General features: G+C 41.5%; 1 protein-coding gene across 1 annotated transcript in view; it reads left to right on the forward strand.

Annotated features, from left to right (window-relative positions):
- Positions 1-24,648, forward strand: part of SORCS3 (sortilin related VPS10 domain containing receptor 3) — a 268,925-nt gene that overhangs the window by 202,046 nt on the left and 42,231 nt on the right. The window contains exons 8-14 of the mRNA XM_036385525.2: positions 4,436-4,525; positions 6,392-6,571; positions 8,353-8,499; positions 8,950-9,052; positions 11,391-11,467; positions 11,569-11,660; positions 14,703-14,810. Of these exons, the coding sequence (XP_036241418.1) occupies positions 4,436-4,525; positions 6,392-6,571; positions 8,353-8,499; positions 8,950-9,052; positions 11,391-11,467; positions 11,569-11,660; positions 14,703-14,810 (797 nt within the window). The remainder of the gene's footprint in view (positions 1-4,435; positions 4,526-6,391; positions 6,572-8,352; positions 8,500-8,949; positions 9,053-11,390; positions 11,468-11,568; positions 11,661-14,702; positions 14,811-24,648) is intronic.

The raw sequence follows: 24,648 nt of genomic DNA on the forward strand, positions 1-24,648 counted from the left end.
TCAGGTAATTGCATATTGTTCAATGACTGTGCAGAAGGCATGATGTTAATGAAAATCACAGGGAGATAATTCAGACTGGATGGTACCTGTCATGATGGAATTTATGCTAAGGCAGTGGAGAACCTCACTACACAGAAATATCTGGAAGATTGCTTTTCCTGGTCATAGTGGGTAATCAAGAAGGAAGTGGATTACACTAGGTTCATGTTCTTCCTCATCTTCTGAACCTCCTGTGACTGGAATTGTGGTTAGGCTTGGGAAAGGAGGCACAACTTTTCAATTCTCATACTCACAAACCTGTGCAGGGCCTAGGCAGGGCTGTCTCTGAAGAACCCCAAAATCCCTTGGTAAGGGTGTCAGTGGAGCAGCCTGCCTGCTGAACTTGCCATGACTCTTCTGTGCTTAAATCCACAATTTGATTTGGGGGACTTCATGCTCACAAGAAGGAGGAAGGGAACCTAAAGTTAAAGCAATGTGGAGGGATGCCAGGGCTCCCTATGGAGGTGCAGAAAACAGATCCAGGATGCTGCTACAACACTGATACCAGCTCATTTGATGTTATTGGAAAGGAGGGGAACTCCACAAGCAGGGGAAGCACCTTGGAGAACAAGTGAGAGGTTTTTTGAAAATAACATCAACTATATACTATTAAGAACTTAGTTATCAATAAGAAATGTCAAATTTGGTTCTGTGAGCTTTTTGTTCACTTTCCTGCAAATTTTGTTCAATTTCCTGCAAATTTGAGCAGCAGGAGGCAGATGGGGTCCTCCTTAGCCCAGGGGCCTTTCTGAGATTTAGTAATTTCATGTTTGTTCCATCGATATCTGCCTTACATTGGAGATTATAAGTCCCAGCATAAACCAGCCAGGAAGATGATAAAGAAGCCTCATACACAGTGATCTACAATTCCCCACATCATCTAGGGCTTCTTTACAGTCTGAGACCTCTTAACTCATTCTGCTTGCCTTCCAAACTCTTTTAGATAAGCAGGTGTTTTTGCCTAAGATGAACTTCAATCTACAGAAAAAAAAATAAAAGGAAGCAAGCTTCAAAGCTTGCTTTTAAATAATCTTATTCAATCATTAACATGAGAAATGGCTTTGTGTGTTCCTAGACATGTCACAGAAATTACTGAGATAAATAGATTCCATGACAAATTTTATGTAATTTTCTGCAGTCTTGTGAACGTATTTGTTTTCTTCTATGTTTGATGCACTCTGTCTCATTACAGGTCAGGAGGGGGAATGAGCCAACATATGCAGACTTTCAGGGCTTTCAAAGAGAAATTTCTCATGTTTCTCTTCTTAAGTGCCAGCTGATGTAAATTAGATGACACTTTTGTCTTGAATGTGGAAATATTAAAGAAAAGTAGTACCTCATGAGTGGAGGGAGGAAGAAAGAACACAGGTTAGGAAAGACAGATGTGTTTAATGACAAACACATTTGTCCATGGGAATAATTTCTACTGGCCAGAAGCCCAATTAAACACATAAAGTAGAAATCCAGAAAAACAGATTAATGATCCAGTCATTAGCGATGGAGGAAGAAAAAGACAAACCCAGCTAATTCTGTACTGAGCATGACAGATGAGCTCACAGCAAATAATTGGGTGACATTCATCAAATGTGAACTGAAAGGAGGCATTGGAGGGCAAAACACTGCCATAATCTCTGGGATTTACAGTGTTGGAGCATTTGCTCATAGGAAAAGGAAAAGTTCATCAAAATAAATTAAGTTGGGCCTTCCAAAATTCATTCTGTACCACGGTGCTTGCCAAAACTTTATTGGAGGCTTGATCATTTTTTTGGAACTGTTATTACTGTGCATGTAAATCTTGCGAAGATGAGACCCTGGCTGGGAAAAGCTTACACAGCTCCTGCCAACAGAATTGTGGGTGGCTTCGTATTAACTGGCTCAGAAAGACCACAAACCTCAAATATTTCTATTTCTAAACCTTGTCAAGGTGACCTAGTCCAGGTGGGAGCCTGAAAGGGAGTTTAACTATTGCATACTGAACTTTAACAGTATTTTAATCCTAACTTTCTGCATTTAAAAACCAACCAAACAAACAAGTAATTCAAACAAAGCCCCTCCAGGTACCAGTTTTCAGTGGGATAAAGCCAAAATAATGGTGTAAAGCCTTTTGAGTGTGGCAGATTTCTAGTAGAACCTGTTGTGGCACAGAAAGTGGAAGTTGATCACCCCTTGATTTTTTTGCCACTCTATATTCACTGGATTAACTGGAAGATTGTTGGACTGTTCCCAATCTTAATTGGTCATCACAGCATTTACAAAGTGTGTAAATATTCATGTCCTCATCTACAAGTTGAAGACCATGTCTCAGCCCATCAGAAGATGTGGATATTGAATGCAGGGTTCTTAGCAAGTAGTCACTGGACATACTCAGTTCATGTGAGAATTGAGAATTTGGGGTTTCCAATGGGGGCCATAAATATTGAAAGTGAAGAGGGGATATTTAAATATTCTCTGTGCTATTTAGACAATCTAGAAGTGTGGGAATCCTTTGAGTAGTGCTTGTGGAGTCGAGAGATATAAAATTACTGCAAACATGAATTTTGCCTTTCAGCTGGACTCGGTGTGAATCAACTGCACAGTCTGTTCTCTCCTGTGAAAATTTGATTTTGATGTGGAAGTATTAAATGGGAAATATATCTTTCAGAAGTAGCACTCGCTGACCTTATTCAGCCTGCAGAAGAGAAGGCTGCAGGGAGACATTAAGGCACCTTCCAGTACCTAAAGAGGCTGTAAGAGAGCTGGAGAGGGACTTTGGACAAGGGCATGGAGTGTCAGGACAAGGAGGAATGGCTTTGAACTGAAAGAGGGTAGAATTAGATTAGATACAAGGAAGAACTGGATGATCTTTAAGGTCCCAACCTAGTGATTCAACTCAGAGCAGGACCCTGAAATGCTCACTGCTGTGCCAGTGCACTTTCCATGAAGTGAGAGTCCAGTGACTGCTGTTTTCTCCCTGTCTCTTCTATTGGCTTGTTCTGCGTCTGTAGACAAGTTGCTTTAGATTTTCCTGTTTGTGTTTACCCTTGGCTTTAGCTAAATGTTATCTGTATAGAGTTTATTTGCTGTCATATAGGCCATTCTTATGACCTTATGCCATGTGTGCTATAATAGTAGCTGGTTTTGTTTTTTCTCTGGAGGGTGCTAAATACAGTTTTGTTGACATTGCAAGTAAAAATGGGAAAAAAATCTGAAGGGGAAGTCTTAGTGTAGAAGCTGGTCCTACTTCTAAACCTCCCTTTCTTTCCAGTTTTTCAAACTATCAATGGAAAAGCCTTGAGTTGATTAGATATCAAATTTCATGACCAATAATAGTGTGTCCTTCAGATGGCAGCTTCTCCAGGGAAGAAAGCCACTATCTAGAGGTGATATCATTGCTGAGAATACAATTGATGCTCTTGCAATGTTCTATGTAAGCTCATTCTCAAATATCACTGTCAGATAAAGGAAGTATATCTAGGAGAGAATCTAGGACCTTTCTCTTAGCTTTATTGGAAACCTAAGGAGCCAACAAGTGATATTCTGTACAATAGACAAGTGCTTTGTGCATTATTTTATCTCAAGACCTGCAAGACTGCCAAACCATCAGAATGTAGGAAATTCACTGATGTAAGCCTTGTTTTAGCCAGGTCTGAGATGGTGCCAGAAAGAACACCTACAGCAAGAGTAAGTGACTCCTGACAGGTTTTAGAGCCCATATTTTACGAATTATCCGTGTTAGATCTCATTGATGCATGGCATTTTCGCATAGGCTTTTGTTCATTCAGTCCATAAAACTGCAGATTTGGATGTCTATCAGTTCCCCCCACGCACATCCGTTTTCAGAGGGTATAATTTCAGAGAAACCAGTTTCATAGTGACAAAGGGCATCTAAGAGCTTAGCTCCAGCTTTCCAAGAGCACATTTACAGTTAGCAGTGAATGGTGCTAGTGTGGATCTCTGCTGCTCGTCACTGTAAAAGGTTGTTGGAAGACAATCCTGGCCTCAAGGGACTTACAGTGCAGACAAGGCTGAGAAGCAGCAAAGAGGGATTATCTCCTACTTACAGGGGAAGAACAGAAGCACAGAGACTTTAAATTACTTGCCCAAGGTAACTGAGCTGGACCACGTGATGAAACCAGATCCTCCTTTTCCTCCCACTCAGCACTTTTTTTCCTGAGATGTTAAAATCACACTGGATTTGAATCATAAGAGACAAAATGGAAAGTTCAATAGCACAGCTTAAATAATTCTTCATCCCTCTCAGGTTTGTGATTTCTTTGGAGTTACCCAGATGCCTTTAGGGATGGCTATGCCTGTCATAGAAAATACACCTGAAAGAAAGCTTGACAAGCACTTTTAGAGGTGTCATCACAGAGTGTCTCAGAAGGGTCATCACTGACTTTCTTTGGTGTTTTCATAGGTGACAACTGGTGGAAGAGCAACTTACTATGTGTCATACAGACGGGAACCTTTTGCACAGATCAAATTACCCAAATACTCCCTTCCTAAGGTGAGTCCACCATTTGAGAACATAGACATGTGATATCTTGGGAAGCCAAATATGTGAGGTTCCTTAAGGTGAAGTGCCAGATCCTTCACTTGGATCACAACAACCCCACACAGTGCTACAGGATGGGGACTTAGTGGCTCAGTGGAAAAGGACCTGGGGGTGTTGGTTGACAGCAGGTAAACATGAGCCAGCAGCTCCTGAGGTGGCTAAGAAGGCAAATGATATCTTTGTATCAAAAATATTGTTGCCACCAGGACTAGGAAAATGACCTGTAATAATACAGATTTGTTGGTGGCCCTGATTTAGAATTGCATGCTATAAAATCAGGGGTACTTTTGTAATTTTAAGATCAGAAGTACTTTAAGGCTAGGTGTCATGGAAAAGTCTTTGAGCCATGTAAAGGAGGATTGTTTATGCTGCCCGTAGTTACTAGAATATTTTTGCTGTACAGTAATAACGATCTGTCATGTGCAGATTAATGAACTCTGCTGGAGTTGTATGTGTGTGAGGTTGGCACCAGGGTAATGCAATATTTCCACTGCAACTGGTAAAAACAGATGGAAGTCATTGGGCATTTTGCTTTATTTTCACACTGTTGGAGTAGGTTGGGTACCTCCTTAATCTTTAAGGAATTACAGCTCCTGGGCAAGAACAAACCTCCTGATTTAGTCTTCCTTTGTTGAGGGAAATTGCAAATCTCCCACTGATTGTACTCACTGGGATAGAATTAGGCCCTCAAATGGTTTTTCTCCCCATCTCATGCCGATAGGATATGTTAGGTCTATTAGAAATAGCCCAAATTTAATCAATCCTAACTTTTCATCTAAACCTCACACAAAAGATTAAGATGCCTCCTAGGCACGATGAGGATATTGAGCTGATCTTCCTCCAGATATTCTTTCCTGAAATCAGGTCACTCCATCCTTTGGGAGACTTCCAGAATTATGATTTCTTGATGCAGAAAGAGTGCAAGGAATTAATCAAGGCCTCTTGGCCTCTAGAGAAATTTTAAGTAGTACAAATAGATAAATGGAGTCTCATATAACCTGAGTCATTTTGCTTCTAACTGAACCTTGTGTCAGTTTGTTCAACAATAGTAGCAAGAATGAAGTGCTCCAATACTCATCATCACCCTGAAAGTAATTTCCATGAACCCCTTTAAAATAATACCAAGAAAATGCACTGTCAAATAGCTTTGATATTAAAACTAAATGGGGAAACCCTTGTTAGACTTTTCTGTATCTTGGTCAGCAGCGGAAATCCAACAAAAGTTAGTGGGTGGATTATTTGATAGCCCCTATATTGTGGGATAATTATCTCAGATAAACTCTCAATAGAAAAGTGTGTTATTAAAAATCACTATCAGCAGTAGCTCAAACTGATACCTATACCTCACTTTCAAATAAATGTGAACTCCAAGGTTTTTTATACCATCTCTTGCCAGCTGGAAGCACAAGCCCATTATTTCAGCATGAGAATGAAAATTATCACTGCTTTTAGCCTGGTGCCATATGATGCTTAGTGCCTATGAAGACTCCAGGCTCCAAGGCTGTGAATCTTCCATGAGTAATAAAACTGACATACAAATTTATAAATAAAAAATGAAACTGGATGAAATTCCTTGAAGGTACCAAAAATGAAGAAAGCAAAAACCCTTCACCCAGCTGGTGATTATTTAAAAAGTGAAATGCAGAAAAGTCACAATGCTGGTAATTTATTGGCTTGCTCTAACAGAAAGTTGTTAAACATACCTATAATTCATGCTCCATCTCCATTCTTTCATAATTCATGGTAATTACTACATGTCCCGAAGGGCAAAGAAATACAGAGATCCTCAGTAACAGGCCTTTTGTCTCCTTTTAACAGGACATGCATATTATCAGCACAGATGAGAATCAGGTGTTTGCAGCTGTTCAAGAGTGGAACCAGAATGACACCTATAACCTGTACATCTCTGACACCCGAGGGGTCTACTTCACCCTGGCCTTGGAAAATGTGAAAAGCAGCCGAGGACTGGAGGGCAATATTGTCATTGACCTTTATGAGGTATGCAGTAAAGGTCACCCTGCAAACAGCAGCAATGGCCTGCTAGTTCAAGCAAGTGTAAATCTCTTACCAACCTCCCAGGATTTTCATTTGTTTTAGGATTGCCCTGAGGCATTTCCTGGATTTGATGCTGAGGAGACTCATGTGGAAACAGATGCAGTTATTCTGCTATAGGTGCAACAACTGGTTGGGTTCAAGTCAATGACTAGTCAGCTATGTGCCATTTCCAAAAGGGAAGACCATTATCCTTCTCATCCTAATGTGGATATCCATAGAAAGACTAAACACACCTTTTTACCCTTGGGCATCTAGAGACACCTGCTCACAGGCAGGGAGTCTGGACTGCACCTTCATGAGCACTGAACAGTTTGTGAACTACAACCAAAAATTTGTAGGTGCCACTTGCCCAGAGATGACAGATGGACAACTTCTACCCCAAACTATCTTCCATCCTCATGCTTCTTCCAAGCCTTGGCCAGCAGCAGCAGTGCATTCAGAGCAATTCCAGTTCCTGGCTTCTTCAGAGCATTCTGGTTTTGGTGTGTTATTATTTGTTGGGTGGAAGATGTGCTGAGATGCAGGGCTCAGTGCTTTGCCAGCAGCAAACAACTAATGAGTAATAGTAATAGAAATGGTTGCATCAGGTCCCACTGATTACTACTGTTACACAGAGAAAGTACTTGCAGCTGCATGCAGATGTTATGACTATATGTTTTATTATTTCAGCCAGAATAATGCTCATTTAACATTATAATACATTTGTTTATAAAAATCCAGGTAGTTTAAGTCAATGAGGAAAAATTCACAAATAACACATTGATTAGTATGAAGGACAGAGTTTATGTTTTTTCTTCACCTGGTTAAATATATTTTTCTGCCTCTGAAAAATTATATTTCTTTGTTATGATGAACCAGCTAAAATTAACATGCATTGTCATACATTCCTGAGCAAACCTGTGTACTCCCCAGTGGTATATCATAGACTTTTCACTGTTAAATGCTAATAAATTTTTACAGAGTCATTTAAAGAATAGTATCACTCCAGGGGCTTCAAAGTAGAAGGATTTGCATCCTGACAGTTGCCAGGAAGTTGAAAATTTTTGCAGAAAATTTCTTCTTCCTGTCTCATTTTCACAGCTGTGCAACAGAGACCAGACTCAACATGAAATCTTCTTGGGGATGTTTTGACAGGACCATATTCTGCTGGAATGGGTTTTGCTGACAAAAATCAAAACATTTGAAACAATTGGCTTGATTTGTCAGAATTTGGATGTGGAAGGAAAGCGAAGAAATCAAGTTTGCAAAACATCAGTGTCACAGCATGTTCAGGATTCCCATATTTTGTATTGATTTTTTTTTTCTGGTACACAAAAAGATCCCACACTTCTGATGTGATCTGTCTCCCTGTTCTGGCAGTCTGTGGAGGCAGTGGGACAGACCCCATCCCCAAGCTCACAGAGCACAAGTGTGACCCGGTGCATGCTGCACCTTCAAGATCATCATCAGCATATCTGCAAGAACTCAATGAAATCCAAAAGTGGGCTGTTTCCTAGGGATTTGCTCTTTGACCATCCTTGTCTCTTTCTTCCAAAGAGAGAAACCACACAAGACCTTTCAGCTTTGCAAGATATTCCTTTAGTGCCATTTGATGTTCTAAGATTTGACTGAGATGCCTTCCTTGCTTTTACAGAGGCTTTCCTCTCCTGAGAGTGCTCAGATGGACATTGCTTTTGGCCTGTTCTTCCGATGTATTTTTTTTCATCTCTCTCCCTTTTTCCTAGGTAGCAGGGATCAAAGGCATATTCCTGGCTAACAGGAAGGTGGATGACCAGATCAAGACTTTCATTACCTACAACAAAGGCAGAGACTGGCGTTTGCTACAGGCACCGGACACTGATCTAAGAGGGGATCCTGTACTTTGCCAGCTGGTGAGTGGCAGATCTTTTCCAAGGCACAACTGACTCCTTCAGAGCTGCTTATTGAAGTCACTAGGTTAACAAAACTTCCCATCTTTTCTCTCTTGACTTTCTGTGTGTTAAATGAATTAAGTAAATTTCTTTATCTATATTTTTGTAGGTTTTAAGGGCAAATTCTGACCATCTTTCTTGATGTATTTAATAGAATTCAAGTCAGAATAAGAAAATTGCTGGGGAAAAGTGCTCTAAGTCAGATTGTTGTTAAAACAAGGGCAGACATGCTTGTTTGTAGTGCATGGTTCCTGCTTATCCATCAAAGGAACATATGACCTATGTGTGCTAAGAGCAAAGGGGTCATTTTCAGAAGGATCAGAGCATCTGTGTGCAGTCACCAAGGGTTCCTCTGATATTTAATTTGATGAATATTAAAGCTTCTGCCTTTTGTTTGTTTTCTGTCAACAGCCATTCTGCTCACTGCACTTGCGCCTGCAGCTCTCAGAGAATCCGTACACTTCAGGGAGCATTTCCAGCAAAGAGACAGCTCCTGGGCTGCTGGTGGCCACAGGTAAGAATATCAGTGCTTCTCACTGCTCACCCATACCTCCCTGGGAGCCTGAGAGTACATGAGGTATTCCCCATTGGTGTAAAACCTTTCAGCTCTGTTTCAGCAAGTGCTGACCTAATTCACATTAACTCCCATTTGCTTTGGGCTAGGAGAAGGCATATGGCCCCAAGTCCAAAAAGTATTTCAGGTATTTGTTGCTCTACAATAACCCATTTGCAGATCTAAGCCCACACTTTCAGGGTGCCATTACCCAGTGCCATTACTAGATCCACTCATGTTGTTACAACCACTGGACATGTCTGCCTGTTTGCTGCAGGGGCCATGAGGGAGAATAGTACCCAAGGGCTGCAGTCCTAGGAGGTGTCAATAAGTCCCACCTTTTGAGTAGCAAGCACAGAGTTGTCACAAAGCCTGTCAGGTGAAGCCTGGGCTTCCTGGGTGCCTGTCTTGATAATGGCACCTACTTTTAACTCTGTACTGCTGCAAGACTAGCAGCATTTAATCAACACTGCATGGGCCATTGGTGTTGTGGGCTGTTCTGCAAAATAGTGCTCTGGCAGGTTGTGTTGTTTAAATGACAGCCTGCTACAATACTTCATGGTGGCAGTGGCAGAGCCACTGTAATTAATCTACAGGATGGATGGGGCTACCAACCACCCTCAGCTCTGTGGGAGCTGCTGGCTAACAAAGTGCTTCCTGAATGGCTGGTGCTATTAAAACTGGCCTCTCAGCCATGGAGGCAGTTCTGTGTTTTCAAATGGAGCCTCCTAACTACACTCAAATATGTCTGAATAGCTTAACTGTTGTTTTAAGGCTCAGTTTATCTCCTTGGTCCTGTTCAGCATAGCAGTGGCCTGCAAGTGTGGGCAGTTAGCATATTGTCTGCATGAATTTACACTACCTCCTCCAACCATTTTCATTCTCATGTCCTTCTGTGCTTCAGTGTGTTTGCCAGACTGAGGCAGAACCTGAGACGGGTTCCCTTCATGACATTTATATCTCAACAAGGGAAATGCCATGTGATTTCCAGTTCACTGATCCAGGCCAAATGAAGTGAGATAATTTGGTTCAAACCTCCAGATATCCCCATGCATAGCCAAGTGGAGTCATCACTCCTGGCAGGTTGCACTTGCTAGATGGATGCTTAGGAACAAGCCCTACTCACGATGCTGTAATTACAAAAGCTTTTTTTTTTTAACCTTTTAGGAAGCAAATAGAGGCAGCAGGACTGTGAGATTCTAGGCATTGATCTGAATTGTTAGTAAATTAGGTTCTTTTCAAACTGCCAGTGCATGGGATGAATGCTTTCCCAGTCTAACAATTAACCTTTAAAAGGCAGAATATAATTTCTGCCTTACTGCTTTGTAGATGAAAAAACCTTACCTGTTGGGAATATACACATCTGTTTCCACTAGCCAGTCTCTCAACAGCAGGAGTATCTCACCATGTTGCTGAATGTATTCAAGGAAAAGCTTTGGAATTTTTTCTCTCAAGTGTTTGCTGCTCAAACACTTCATTTACAGTGAGGCATTTCCAGCAATGATTGGAAACTTGGACACTTGGTACAGGACAGAGGTTAGATTCCTGCAAATGGAAGAATTATGTTTTATTGTCTAATTGTACAGCTGCTGAATCCTCTTGACTTGTTTGGGAGTTACATTTTGTGAGGTTTAAATGCATGCAGCTGAAACTAGAGGAAGAGAATGAAGGAAATAATGGAATAGCTTTGCACAGAAAGACAGAATGAAGTGATAACAATCAATTCTTGCCTCTTTACTCCCTTTCCTTGCCTCCATCTATAAATCCATGTTGGAAAATTTGGAGTTTCCATTTTGGTGGTTAAAATATAATGATACAAAACTTACACTACTACCTTTAAATCAGTGTCTAATTCTTGAGGACTTCCACTCATGATAAGATAATGGGCTAAGAAGATTTTTGAACTGGAACAGTAGATTTATCCTCTTGAACATGGATGTCCCTATAGACTGACCTTCTGTATGGTTGCCCACATCAGGTTTTCCTTACAGCCTCACCTAAAACAGTTGGTGACTCTTGCTGGTATCAGGAAAGAAAGTTAGGTAGATGGACAGTATGATATTGCCCATATCCTGAGCACTGATGAAAACACCCTTCTTGAGTTGTGCTGCCTCCCAGAGCCAGAACTTTTTTGAAATAGCATTGACACAATAATGTGGTTAGTTGAATTCTCTGATGGTAACAGGAGAGTATCAACCTATTTTAATTTCTAATTTTCCAGCATTAAATGTCAGAAATTTAATTAACATTTTCATTAACGTGTTCATCCACAGAAGAATGTCTGACACTTGTGTTGCAGGCAATATTGGCTCTGAACTTTCCTACACAGAGGTTGGCGTGTTCATCTCTTCTGATGGTGGCAATTCCTGGAGACAGGTACGTATTGCACAGCAAAGGAAAGCACAGAGCCTTTTGCTATTCTTCTGACTCTTCACTTCCCAGGGGAGTGGAGCACTCATGCAGTATTTTGTTTGCAGATCTTTGAGGAGGAGTACAACGTTTGGTTTCTGGACTGGGGAGGGGCACTAGTGGCCATGAAACACACGTCAGTGCCCATCCGGCACATGTGGTAAGGAAACTTGTTACTTTGAGAGGGTGCCAGTGTCTATAAAATGAGCAGGTGAAGTCATTCTTATCTATGTTTTACCCCCATTTTGGTTTTATTGATGAATATCATGATTATTGCACCATTTTATAAATGTACTGGCTCCATACATAATCACCTACAATTACTCTTTGCACTGGTAATGTACTATGAGCCTCCAGGTGGGGTTTCTCTTCCTACAGACACAAACGAGAGACACATCCTCTCAGAAATACCTGAAGCCCTATCCTTTGGGCTTCAGGTATTTCTGAGAGGATGTGTCTCTCGTTTCTACATTTTGTTTACAGAATTTAACATTAATCTGGTAAGACAGATAAAGCGAGGGAGAGGAGAGGGCAGTAGGTGTAGATAAGGACAACAGAGATATGTTGCTAACCCCTCTAGTATTTGACTATCAATTTCCAGAGATACTGTGGTGGCAACTGATTAGAGTTGGAGGTGAAATAGGGCAAAATGTTTTTTCAGTTGAAGACACTGTTTTGCTATAAATGGGTTATAAGAGCCTAAGCACTAAAGATACCACTCAAAATTATCCTCTTCTTAGCTCTTGCCCCTCTGACTCCTGCACCAGTTACACATTCTGAAATTCATAACTAACACCGTTTACAGAAAATGGCTGATGTTAGTACCACCTTCAATTTGGGGCTTGATTGACAGAGGGGCATATCTAATGGACTGACCCACCTGCCTTCTCATGTTGTTTAGAAGTGAATTAGTTAGAAATATATTTCAGAAACAAGATGTGTTCCTGTGTACAATACTGGGTTGTCTCTCGGCTTGATGGTGCTAAGCACGTGTCTATTACTTTGCATGCAGAAGAGGAAATGTGGTCTTCAGTCAAATAGAAAGAGAAAGCAATGGTGTTTGGCAGTAGTGATGAGGTGTTAAGGGCTCCTCTACCTGAGTCATTATTGTACAAAATCCTCCAGTGAAATTGCAATCATTCCAAATCTGGACACCTCAAGACAGGCTGACTTCACCCATTTACAAGGTCATGTTCCGGATATGTACTTTGAAGATATTAACAGATACTTTTTCAATATAAAAAGCTTCTGGACTTAATGTTTCTGACCTGACAGATAACTCTGGGATGAATGCAACATAGATTTCTTTAAAAGTTTGAATATATTGCATTTGAGCCCATTTCTTTGCCACCTGAAGCAAAGAAATGACTGCTTTAGTCACAGTGTGATAGTGGGACTGTTAACCATGGGATATATTGGCTCCATAACTGGACACACAGAGGAGAGCAGTAACAGGGCAGACTCCAAAGGGTGAGCTGCAGACTCCAGTCTGTGCTGTGAATGTGTTGGGGTGTGACTGGAAGCCTCTGATGGGTAACTCTGTTGTCATGGCTATAATTAAAGTGCTCTCAGGAAAGAGGACATCAGAACCATGTCCCAATCTTCAGACCAAACCAAGGATGAGTCAAGGAAGGAGAAGTTTGTGATAGCCAGGGGTGGGTGTCACTAGCAGTGGGTGCATCAGACTGCAGCAAGTTGAGCTCTGGAAGAGTGAAAGGTGAGCCCCTTACAGAAAATGCTACAAGTCATGTATTAACCATTAGTTACTGCATTATTCAAGCCAGGTGCAACTGTTTTAATTGTGTCTTTAATTTTGAAAGCTCTTTAGGCATAAAAAGCAGGTTACTACAAGTGCCTGTACTTACATATTGGGAAAGATTTGGTCACAGGTTGACTTTTCATAGGAGCTGACAGCTCAGTTCACCTTTGTTTGCAGAGGCTCATTTCAGATGCTCTCTTTTCACAATATCTCCTGAAATGGTGCGTGCAGTTCTGAGTGCCCTACCCACTCTATTAAATGAGTAGTGATTTAGATTTGTTATCAATAAGCTCCAACAGGTTTCCTTCAAAACTGTACCCTTAGGGGCTTTGGAATTTGCTTCATATTGCTTCAGTAGGCACCTGCTTTATGGGCAGGAGTGGAATAGATTAAAGGGTACATGTAAATCCATTAGTTCTCAGGCTGAGACGTTGTACAATAAGTTTCATGCTGGAGAAAAGAGGGGCGGATAATTGAAAAGCTGAGAGAACTTTAGCTAAGCTAATGAAGCATGCTGTGCCCCAGAAGTTGAAATGCTATTTGGAGAGATAAGCATGCAAGCAGAACGCATACAAATGCACAGGTGTGTGGGAAGATACATACATTTAAATAAATAGATTTAGGGCAGATAATCCTTCTGTGTGCTGTTGTACTCCCAGAGTTCTGTCTTAGGTGTAAAGTTCCTATTCTTGCACAGGTGCATTCTGAGACAGGTGAAGGTGTCTTGTTAAGTGACATGAGGGGCAGAGAGTTAGGGAATGGTGACTGCCAGTCTTGGCTTTCCACACTAGAGATCTGAGGTTGGTGTAACCCATGGTTTATAATACACACTACAGTGGCCTCTTGGTCCTTTGGTGGTGTGTCAGATACTGTCCTACCTGCTTGGAGCAGGGGGGATTCAGTGTCCACCAAGAGTCTTCCAGACAGATCCAGTTGCTCAGATGCCTGTGTGTGCACACACATTGAACATTCCTCACTCCCACAAATAGGCTAAATTTGCCTTTAAGTACTCATAAGGCTAGAGAGAATGTAGCTAATGCCATATGGCATTGATACAGGGATGGGTCAAAATGTCCTGTGGTGGTGAAAGCAATTTTCATGCATTCAGGCCAGGGTTGCATGTGCTCTGAGTGGCGCTTCATGCCAGGTGCTATTCCGGACCCAGAAACAGGTCTTGGCAAAGCCTCTTGATCCCTTGAGGTCTGATGTACAGCTGCATAAAGTATATACATGTCCTTATTGCCAGTGTTTATGCTTTCTAAAGCTTTGATCTTTAAAAGTCCATCAAGAGCATGAATTTAGTGGGCTGGGAAATGGCAAAGATTGGTGCTTGTCTGTAAATCCAGCTGCTGGAGCTTGCAGACCTTAGCCAACATTTAATTGCTACATTTGCTATAGAGTAAGTCTTTTTATGTGTATAAATGTTGTCTACTTCTATCCCAGGGTGAGTTTTGATGAGGGAAGATCCTGGACTAAATACAGTTTCACATCAACACCACTTTTTGTGGATGGATCCCTTGTAGACCCTGGCATAGAGACCCAGATAATGACGTAAGTATAGCAGCTCCAATTTTAAATTGTGATGGCACAAGTGGTGCATGGAGATCCCCAAGTTCATGGTTACCTCATGATGTGCAGTGCAGCGTTGTGTAGCTGCACATGCAGTGTTTCATGAAGGCATGGTGCTGTTTTGTGGGCTTTGCCTGGTGGCCACAGGCCTGGCTGGCATGTTCTTGCATCATGTGGCAAATAGATGATGGAGCCAAGCTCTTTCCAGCAGTGATAGGGGCTATAGCAAGGAGAGATGGTCCCAAGCTCTAGCCTGGGAGTTCACATAGAGCAGTAGATAGATCTGCTTCTCTGGAGAGTGGTGTAGCCTTGGTCAGGTTGCACCTAGTGACAACCAGGGGTCCTTTCTCATAATTACTGCTGAGGTTGCATTCCTTGGATCTGAAGGCCCAGGGACTGCAGTGCTCTTCAGAAGTCAGAGATCTGTATGGCTGTACCTCATGCCAGTTCTGTGCTTGCTCCAGTTGTGCAACATGACTGTCTTTTGAGATTGCTGGTGGGTATGAATATACTCCAACCTTGTTGCTTGCATTGTGGGCTGTACATCCAGTTTTAGCTCAAGATAAAAGTGTTCTCATTGTGCATACGCAGACCTGAGCTCAGAATAACCTTCCTGTTCTGGGTGTAGAATGGCTCACCCATCCCATGGAAGGAAGAGCCTGGGATGGTGCTGATGGTGCTGGGACCTTCCTCCTCCCAGGAGTGCTGAAGCACTGGATAAGGCTGGTGGAATCAGTAGAGTTATTTTGGCCAAAGAACAGGCCAGGATTTCAGTTTAACAACCAGGAAAGGGAAGTTTTTAGGTTTAAAGGAATTTTTAAGTAGTCATCTGACCTCTTGCGCAGAGCAGATCAGAGCACTGTGCTCTGGGGCTCTGAACAAAGCGAGGACAAGATGCACTGCCTTCACTGGTTTCAGAAATGCCTTCCTTACCTGTGTGTCTTTGAACTGGCTGAAACAGCTTTCTGAAAAACATCAGAAAGCAAGGTAGCTAAGATGCCTTAGACTGAGGCATGCCTGTGAAGCATACCTACCTTGGCATGAAGAAGTGCCTTTGGTTAATCACATCAGATCACACTGTTGCACCCCTCCAGTTCAGGGGCAGGACATTGATTATAAATTTCATCTTGCAGTCAATCTGCTTTTCTGCATCTGCACTTAAAGTTCCTGCACATTTTCACTGCTTGCAAGAGAAAAGAGATTCAGGTCAAGTTTATTTTCTTGTAGGCTTCAGTCCATCTGCATACTTATACAGCATAAATGTGTGGGTGGAGCTCATTGTTGGTGTCACAGGGAGCGAGAAACTGAGTGCCATCAGTTTCTGAGGAAGTTGGAGCAGGGTAATAGCTGTGTGTCTTAGACATTTCTGCTACTGATTTGAATGTATTCCAACTGTGTTGTGTGATTTGTGTTATGCTTTTCAAAACCAGCTCTACATCAGCTTTACACAAACAGAAGTGACCATGTTCCTATACTTGAAGTTGAGCTCAGCTGCAAGAGAGGAGCTGGGGAAAAATAATATTTTACTCTTCTAACAAATGATCATTTAAACTGGCTTCTGTGCCATCTATGCCATGGCAGAAGAAATGTTTGATGCTGTAGCCTTGGAGGGCTCAGGAAAGCATAGCTGACTCCTGTGCAGCACATCCGTATCCCCTGTGATAAACTGTGTTAGGAAGGACAGGCTAAGTAATTATGGTTATACTTTACACAGCAGCACTCCTCTGCTTTATTCCCAAACAGTGCTGGAGCACAACAAGGCAGCCTCTCTGTCTGTCACAGACAGACACTGAGATTTTATCAGGGCAGAGGCGGTGTCAGTTCTGGTGGCATTGCTCACTTTTCCTTTATTCCTTAACAATGCCTTGGCTTTGACTTTTTTTCCTTCTTTTTTTTTTTTTTTTCAAAAAAGAAAGGTCCTTGTTTTGTAGAAGAGTGTATATCTGTGCATCTCTTGTCTTGCTATCTGCAAACATTGCCCTGTTTTTCCCTGTTTTTGCAAAGAGCAAAACTGAACAGCATATGATATACCTGTGAGCCTTTTCAGGAGACTGCTGTGAGCATCCTGTTGGGAAAACACATATGCCAGTTCCCAGCTAAAGATTAGAACCTGCAATTCTATTCACTCTGAGCGTTTTTTCTGCAAATGCAATGACAATGTGTAATTTTCTGTGTTGTTTAATATGGTGTTTTTCTGTGAAATTCTTCATGCAATGTGTGTCACTTTCCAGCTGCACACGTGTGCAGACACATGCACACTGTGCAGAGAGACAGAGCTGAACTCACATGAATCTGCACATCAGCACCTTCATTGAAATCAGTGGAGCTAATCAGTTGCAACTAGCTGTGGATTTAGGCCATTTGCTTTATAAATCAATGCAGTTTTCTTTTCAGATGAAAAATGCATTATAAATCTAAGGTTATTGTTATTTATATCTCTGTAGTCTTCTGGTGGAGAATGTAGGAAGTGAGTTATCTTCCTGAATATTGTGTACTAGGTTTGTTGAGAACTTTTTCTTTTGAAATCTTTGCAGGCATATTACCATTATTATTGCAATTGCTATTGCTATTGTTATTGTCTTTATTATTACTGTCATCATTAGCAGTTTTAAAAACCTTTCTTAATAGTCTGTAAAAGCCATACAAAGAAATTTCACATCACACTTGCGATGAATGTTCTGAGAAATTTCTATCCACGAAAGGAACTGAGGAGGAAAGAGCCTGTTTATAAAGCTGTATGCAAACCATTTCTATACAAACCACTTAGGTGCTTCTCCCAATGAGAATTTTAGTGAACTCATCTATAAGGGCAGTGTAGGGTAATGCTGAGCTTGTGGAAGCTTTGGCTGAGAAGAAATGAATGTATTTCTATTGCTACTTGCCACCCCTGAACAAAGATTACACATGGTGGTTTGGAGGTGCATGGAATTCATGTTTGTGGGTAGAAACCCCAACAATTTCCAGAAGCTCATGAGAGGAGCACAACAGTCTGGGATTTGCATCCCAAACTGATCATAGGGTCTTAGACTTGAAGCAGCAGTGAGGCAGAGAGACCAAGGCTGTGGTCATATTTGTGTGCTGCCAAACTGGGTAGGTTACTGGCTTTTAAAAGTTCGTCTCTCATCCCTGAAAATGCAGAATACTACATCTAGTGGTCTCAGCTGGTTCCTGTTAGAAAAAATTTCTTCCATAGATTAGCATCAAAGTGTTCTGTGTTCACCCATTTAAAAAAAATAATGTTCTGAGGGGAATGTGTATACATAGTCATTATACTCCAACTATTATTAAAATATTGCATTATTAACAATATTTTCATAATACTATTTTATTAAAATCAATATATCAGTAGAATGATATTTGCCAACCTTCATTTTGTGCCACATGCTGTGAGAGGCTCTCTGGGCTGTTGAAAGGAGCAACCCTTTTAGCACACAATTTTGTACCACTTCATAGCTATTAAGTGAGCTTTTTCCATATCTGTCTTATTGTATGAGTATCCTAGGCTTTTTGTATCCTCTGTGCTTTCTGCTTTCTGCTGTGTATGTTGTCCTAAACAGTTCTAAAAAACTTGTCAGTATGGTAACATCAGTAACTTGCTTTATGAAGGGGCTTTATGTGATTCTGAATATCTAAGAGTAGTCTGAATTGGGAGCTGCTTTTAGTGGGGTGTCTGACAGGATGTCTTGCAGAGGTCTGTTCTAACCTAAATTATTCTATGATTCTGTATGGCTATAATGATGCAAGAATTAATTATTTGTTTACCAGCTGGGGGGGCTCAGTTAAGAATGTAGTTTTGTGATGCACAGGGAAGCATCACGAGACTGTGTGAGCTGGTCTGCCTTGAATGCTGCCTAACCAAAGCAAATCCACTGTCCTTCCTCCAGTCCTGGCTCATCATCTTCTGCAGTTCCTTTGGTTGTTGCTTTGACCCATCTCTCATCTGACAAGAGAGTCAGTTCAGCTCCTTTAGTGCAGAGCTTTGTACCAAAGCACATTGTGGTGCTTGGTGCAGGTCTGGGGAAAAGGCTGCAGATCACACAGGGTCCTCTAGGAAAATAAATGCATAAGGGTGGTGGCTTAGACATGTTCTCAGATGAATGCCTAGAATGCACTAGCCTTTTTGAAATCTGCAGGTTTCTATGTTCTGTGCTGTACCCCTCACTGTTAACTAGTGTATCTTTTAATGATGTCATGTTCTGATGGGTCAGATCTAACATTTCTGGATTGACAAGCCATAGGCACAGCATGTTACTTGTCTGACACTGTCAAACAAAGGAAAGGAATCATACTGCATTCCCCTTCTAGTCAGTTGTGATATATCCAAAGCAGTTTGTACCATTCACATCAGAGACAAGACGTTGTCATGGGTCCAGAGAAGGGCTTTATGCTGTTCCAGCTCTGACTCATAATTATTACCCCTTGCCACTTCATCTCCTGCGCTAAGCATCTCTCCAAACCTATTTTAAGAGGAACAACCTTTTTGCTTCACAGCCCTGCATCATTTTAGTAGACTCATTATGTGTGTATGTGTGCAGACACTCATTTCCAGATGGGGATCATTAAGTTTCTCTGTACTGATAAATAAATATTTATGTAGACACACCCACATGTATATATAAATTTCTATGTAGTTCTGTGCATGTGAACTTAATGATCTCTATATATGTGTGTATGCATAATTGAGCATTAATATTTGCAGTGAGCTGAAAGTTGGTCTATCAACACTGCTGTGACTGCTGCCCTTGGCTATGTGTGTTAGGAAATGTTCCTGGTTGTAAATGAATAGGGTACAAGTCCTGGCCCTTTCCAACACCTTCTTGTTTATGTGGCCATGCAGCTTTACCAGAGATGAAATGGGAATAATTCTTTCTTTCCAGGAGACCCATAAAATTACTGGCAATCCATCATGGGTGGCAGAAGAGTGAGGAAGAATGAATAAGTAATTAAAAGATGTTGGAAATGTTGAGATGGGTGCCAGGGGAGGTTTAAGGTGAGAAAAAAAATATTAAGAGCACAGGCCACACTGTGTCAAACCAGAAGTCCCTCTATTTCAGCTCCATCTTCCAACAGTGGCAAGTACAGGATGCTAAAACTATATGTATTAGACTAAATTATACTAAAATATTATTACCTTATATACTTCTCACATTTATAGAGATGAACAAATAAGGAACTTTCTTGGCCAAACATGGTATTCTTTGTATTTCTAAGATATTCATGAGTTTTCCTATTTTTGAGAGTTTTCCTTCTAAATACTTTGAAAAGGTTTTAGCAGCCACCTTATCCTGTGGCCCAGGAGTTCCATGAGTTACTCTTATTCTGAAGAACTGACTGTTGGAGACATCAACAAAGCAGATACAGGTATGAAGGCAATGTGGACGGATTCTGATTCACAATCAGCAGAGATTCAGCAAACTGGGGATGAGAAAAGGACAACAGCTCCCAGGTCCAAGCTCCCACTGAGTTCAAAGTTACATAGGAGCCAGGAGTAATTTTCCTGTCTTTGTCTGATAAGGTGATTATCATACTTTCTCTTCAAGCAAAGCAACATCTGCTGCCTTTTGTTCAAGTCTTGCTGTTACATTAAATGCTAATACAGGAAAGAAAATTACAAGCTGACACAGTGTCCTTGAAGTATTCTGCCCCTTTGCCTAGGGGTAGGGAGCCATGAATCTGCCACCTCTGAGTGGGTGTACTGAGAAAAATGGAGGTGAAACCAGTGCTAAATAGTGCCTTTGCTGGGATGAGGTCAGAGGAGCTTGTGTTCCCCCCCTGGTGCCAGGCTTTGCCCTCCACAGCCAGCACCTCTGCTTAGCAACATCAGCAAATGAGAGACAGTGTGAGTGGATGGCAAAACACCATGAGCTTGTTTTTCCTAGAAGGAATTGAGGCTCTTGTACAACGTGCCTGAAGAAAAGAGTCTGTGTTCCTCAATTCCCATGGCCCACAGGTACCTTTAAACTCTCCTGACATCAGTCTGGCTTTTCACTTCACTCTGTGAGAAAAGAGGAAGAAACTGTCTGAAAAAAACATAGAATCTTCTGCCACTTTGCTGCTGAGCCACACAGAAATTTGGCAAAGAGGGAATCTGGGAGAAAGATTTCACCAGTTCTCTAGAAAGCTAAATCCAACTTGCAGCTTGCAGTGCAGAAAATGAGACAGGGAGCTGTCGTGCTGAAAGGTTCTGAACTTTCTCCTTATTTACCTTCACTTCCTCAGGGAACCAAGGCTGTCCATCCAGACTGTGCATTCTTTCAGGGCTACCAGAACTGTGGACTTTTTTAAAAATCAGAGAGAAGATTTCAAAGCCTGGTTTATCCAAATTGCATGGGTACCATTCGATACAAGAAAAGACTGTTACATTTTAATTGTTCCTACAGTGGTTTTATCTCCCTTTTCAGTTTTCCTTTTCTTCTGTTCAGTGCAATATTTGTTTGTGGTGCAATTGACATTGTTATTGGCTATGGATTTTCCTGCAAGGCTCTGATGTGTCCTTGTGAGTTCAGTTTCTCTGTCCTCACTCAGGAGACTGTGCAGACTGCAGTGCACAAACCTATATAAGGACTCTTCATAATAGAATCCATGAAATTAAAGTGAATCTGTTAAAATAATGACTGCACACAGAAAAAAAAAAAGTAAAATTTGGAACTTGATCTGAGAACAAAAATTCCAAGTACAATTATTAAGTAAGGAAACCAAAATGATTGAGAGGATATTGGCATTTGCCATAGTGAGCTGCATTCCTGTATCATCTGATCTAATTTCAAAACCTTCTGGAAGTAATTAATAGCTTGGACTTTGGGAGAAAATGATCAATCTGCTAATGGCATCAAGTGACTTTACAATGGACAAGAAAATGTGTGTTATAGGAATTTCCATTTTATCCCAGCAGATGATCAGTTTATACCCTGGAGTAAGAGAGTTGATTACCCATATCATTATCTTTGTTTGCAAGACTTAAAAACATTTTTAACGACCCCAAGATTAATCAGTGTCACTTCCTCCTCCCATCTCCCTCTCTGCCAGAGGAGTAGTCTGTTTTTTAGCCTTTGGATCTCTGCATGAATTCACCTAAACAGTCCACAAGAAGCACAGTATTGATTGTGCTGTTAATACTTGCAGAATGAGCTGAGGTCTTTCTGTGGCACCTGAAAGACAAATCAGGTGATGAGAACATCTGCTTAGAGTAATCTTTCTCAGACAGCACTGTGTGATTTATTTGACTTTAGGAAAAGGATGTGTGTGACCCAAGACCAGTTCCCAGCAGTTGCACCATGTACCTGGAAGATTCCTGGCAGGAGTCATAATACACGGAGAAGGCATCGTGCTCTGTGGCACGTATTGTCCATCTCTGACTTTCTGGGGCAAACATTACTGTCACTGGAGTCAAGTGCTATTTATGGGCACTAGATGAAATACTATGCTAAAATAGTATTTTAGCTTAGTATTTTCTTCATCAGCTGTATTTTGCCAGTAGGGAAGTTGAGGGAGAACAAAGGACATGCCCATGGTCAGGCACTCAGCAGGCTGTCACTGGGAGAGCTTGGCAGTAATGCAGGTCTCCAGAGTCCCAGGTGGGAATCCCACTGTGCAGACTCTTCCCATTTCTTTGAGGGAGGGAGATGCTCAGTCATGTCTATAATGTTCAGACAAGGGGGATGGAGAGGTGAGCATGTGCAGGGAGGAGGACTAGAGAAAGGTGTGTTCACTTGAGGCTGGAATTTGCTGAAGTGAATAAAAGAAAGAAGCCCTTGCAGAAGGAGCCAGAATGAGCTGCTGGCTGATAGATGATTTCTTTTCCCTAAATAAAAGGGCAAGTTTTGCCTGATGGCAATACAATCCAGATATTCTCATCTAGAGGCTCATGTGCTTTGTTTCCTGTGCTGCTAAGTAAGGGCAGATGGAGCTTGGCCCTGTACTGTCCTCCTGCCTGCAGCTGGGCTGGGCTGTATGAAGCACCCAGGCCTGATAGAGGGTGCACAGGAAGGGGCAGGATGCTGTGCACCCAGACATTCCTGAGTCTTTCACCTTTTTGTGAGAGCAAGACATGAAATATTCTGGTGCTCTGATCACACCAACCCTCAGGGGACCGAGAAACTACATTGCCTTAGCACCTTTCCAGCTGAATCTCCCTGATCCTGCACAAGGAAAAGGGTGGCACAGCACACCAGCTTTTCTGGGAGCTGGAAGGCTCAGTGTTGGGTTGGCTGCAGAGTTCAGTCTGACAGATTTTTGATCACTGAACCGAATGAGTGTTGGAAAGCAGCTCTCCAGAGCTTCCTCTTCTGAGCCTTCTTCTCTGATATCCAGGCAAAGCTTGTCACTGTGCTTCACCTGTCACATGCATTTGGAGCTTACATATTCTAAGGAATGGCTTCCACATTTGTATTGGACATTTCTGGTTGGAAATCTGCTGATTCATAGGATGAAAGGTTGAAATGATTGGATGTGTTGTGTTATCTGGCTTCTGGCAAAGCAGCAGCACCTGCCTCTGCTGAGACCACAGGCCCATGAGGGGATGAAGCACTCACATTGCTGATAGCTGCCAGTATCTTTTCTAGAAAAGAGTGGCAGCACCTTCAGGTTTCAAGGCTGTCAGAAACTGGTTGTCTTTCATGAGTGCTTCGAAGAAAAGAAAGAACTCTTCTGAAAAACAGCATTAAAAATTAATATGCTTTCCCATCCCCCTTCCTAGGTGTCTCATACTCTGTTTCATGTTGCTGGAATTTCTTTTGAAGTAATTGTCATGTAAAGTTGTTTGAGAACATTGGTAATAAATTTTTTAGAGACCAAATTTCAAAAGGTTTAGTTTGTCATTCAGGAAGTTCTTATTTTGATAGCACTTCCTATTTAAAAAAATAATAACAAAAATCTACGTCTCCCCCATTGCCTTATGCAGTGTTTGTGCAGCTAAAGGGGAAATTGAGTCCAAACTGTAGGGCTGCTTTGTAATTACATGTTCTGCAGATTACATACTAATTGCACTTGGCATAACTTGCTAACTGAAAGATCATGCTGTACCATGCCAATTGCAATGGTTTTCCTCTTCTGCTAGCACTATAAAGGAAGTGTACATTGAGCCGATGAATAATACCAGGACTGTTTTCCAAAGCTGAGGGAAAGGATCTGCCATGATTGTACTGTAGGATTTTTATTGCAAGGTTTTGGTTTTGATTTGTAATTCACAGAAACTCTTTGCCTGCCCCATCTCCTCTCTCTCTCCTGACCTGAAATCTGGCAGTGGTGCAGCTTTTCATGACCAGTTCAATATGGACTGCTGGTGGCCAACACTTTGAATTTCTTTGTTGTGGGTAACCTTGATGTCATGACATTCAGTTTCAGTGAAATGAACCACATCCCTCAGATTTAATTTGCAGAAGAAATTCTGTGAAATTCTTGTGTGACTCTTCTCCTTGGGAAATAGAATACAGACCAAGATTTTTTTGCACAAATTTGTCCTGATGCACGCTGCTGTCTGGTGTTGGTACATTCTTGATAATTTCACTGTTGTTGTTTTTTTCTCCTGAATAGTATCAGTGGAAGGCCTTATACCTGACAGGATCTATTTAGATGGTCTAAATTAAACTAATTTGCACCAACTGAAAATCTAGATCCAAATGGATGGTGTTTTATTTGGAAGAAAATGCATCTCTTCTTTCTAGAAAAAAAACAAAACAAAATAACTGTTTTTCTTACTTTATTTTGGTCCACAGACAGAAGTACAGCAGCCCTGAGTCATCACCCATTGCCCTCAGGCTATTGTTCCTTGTTGACAGGTCAGCCAAAAGCAACTGAATTAAAAGCTCCAAAGAGGCTCTTA

Source organism: Molothrus ater, chromosome 8, assembly GCF_012460135.2.
Source record: "Molothrus ater isolate BHLD 08-10-18 breed brown headed cowbird chromosome 8, BPBGC_Mater_1.1, whole genome shotgun sequence".
Classification (NCBI taxonomy): domain Eukaryota; kingdom Metazoa; phylum Chordata; class Aves; order Passeriformes; family Icteridae; genus Molothrus; species Molothrus ater.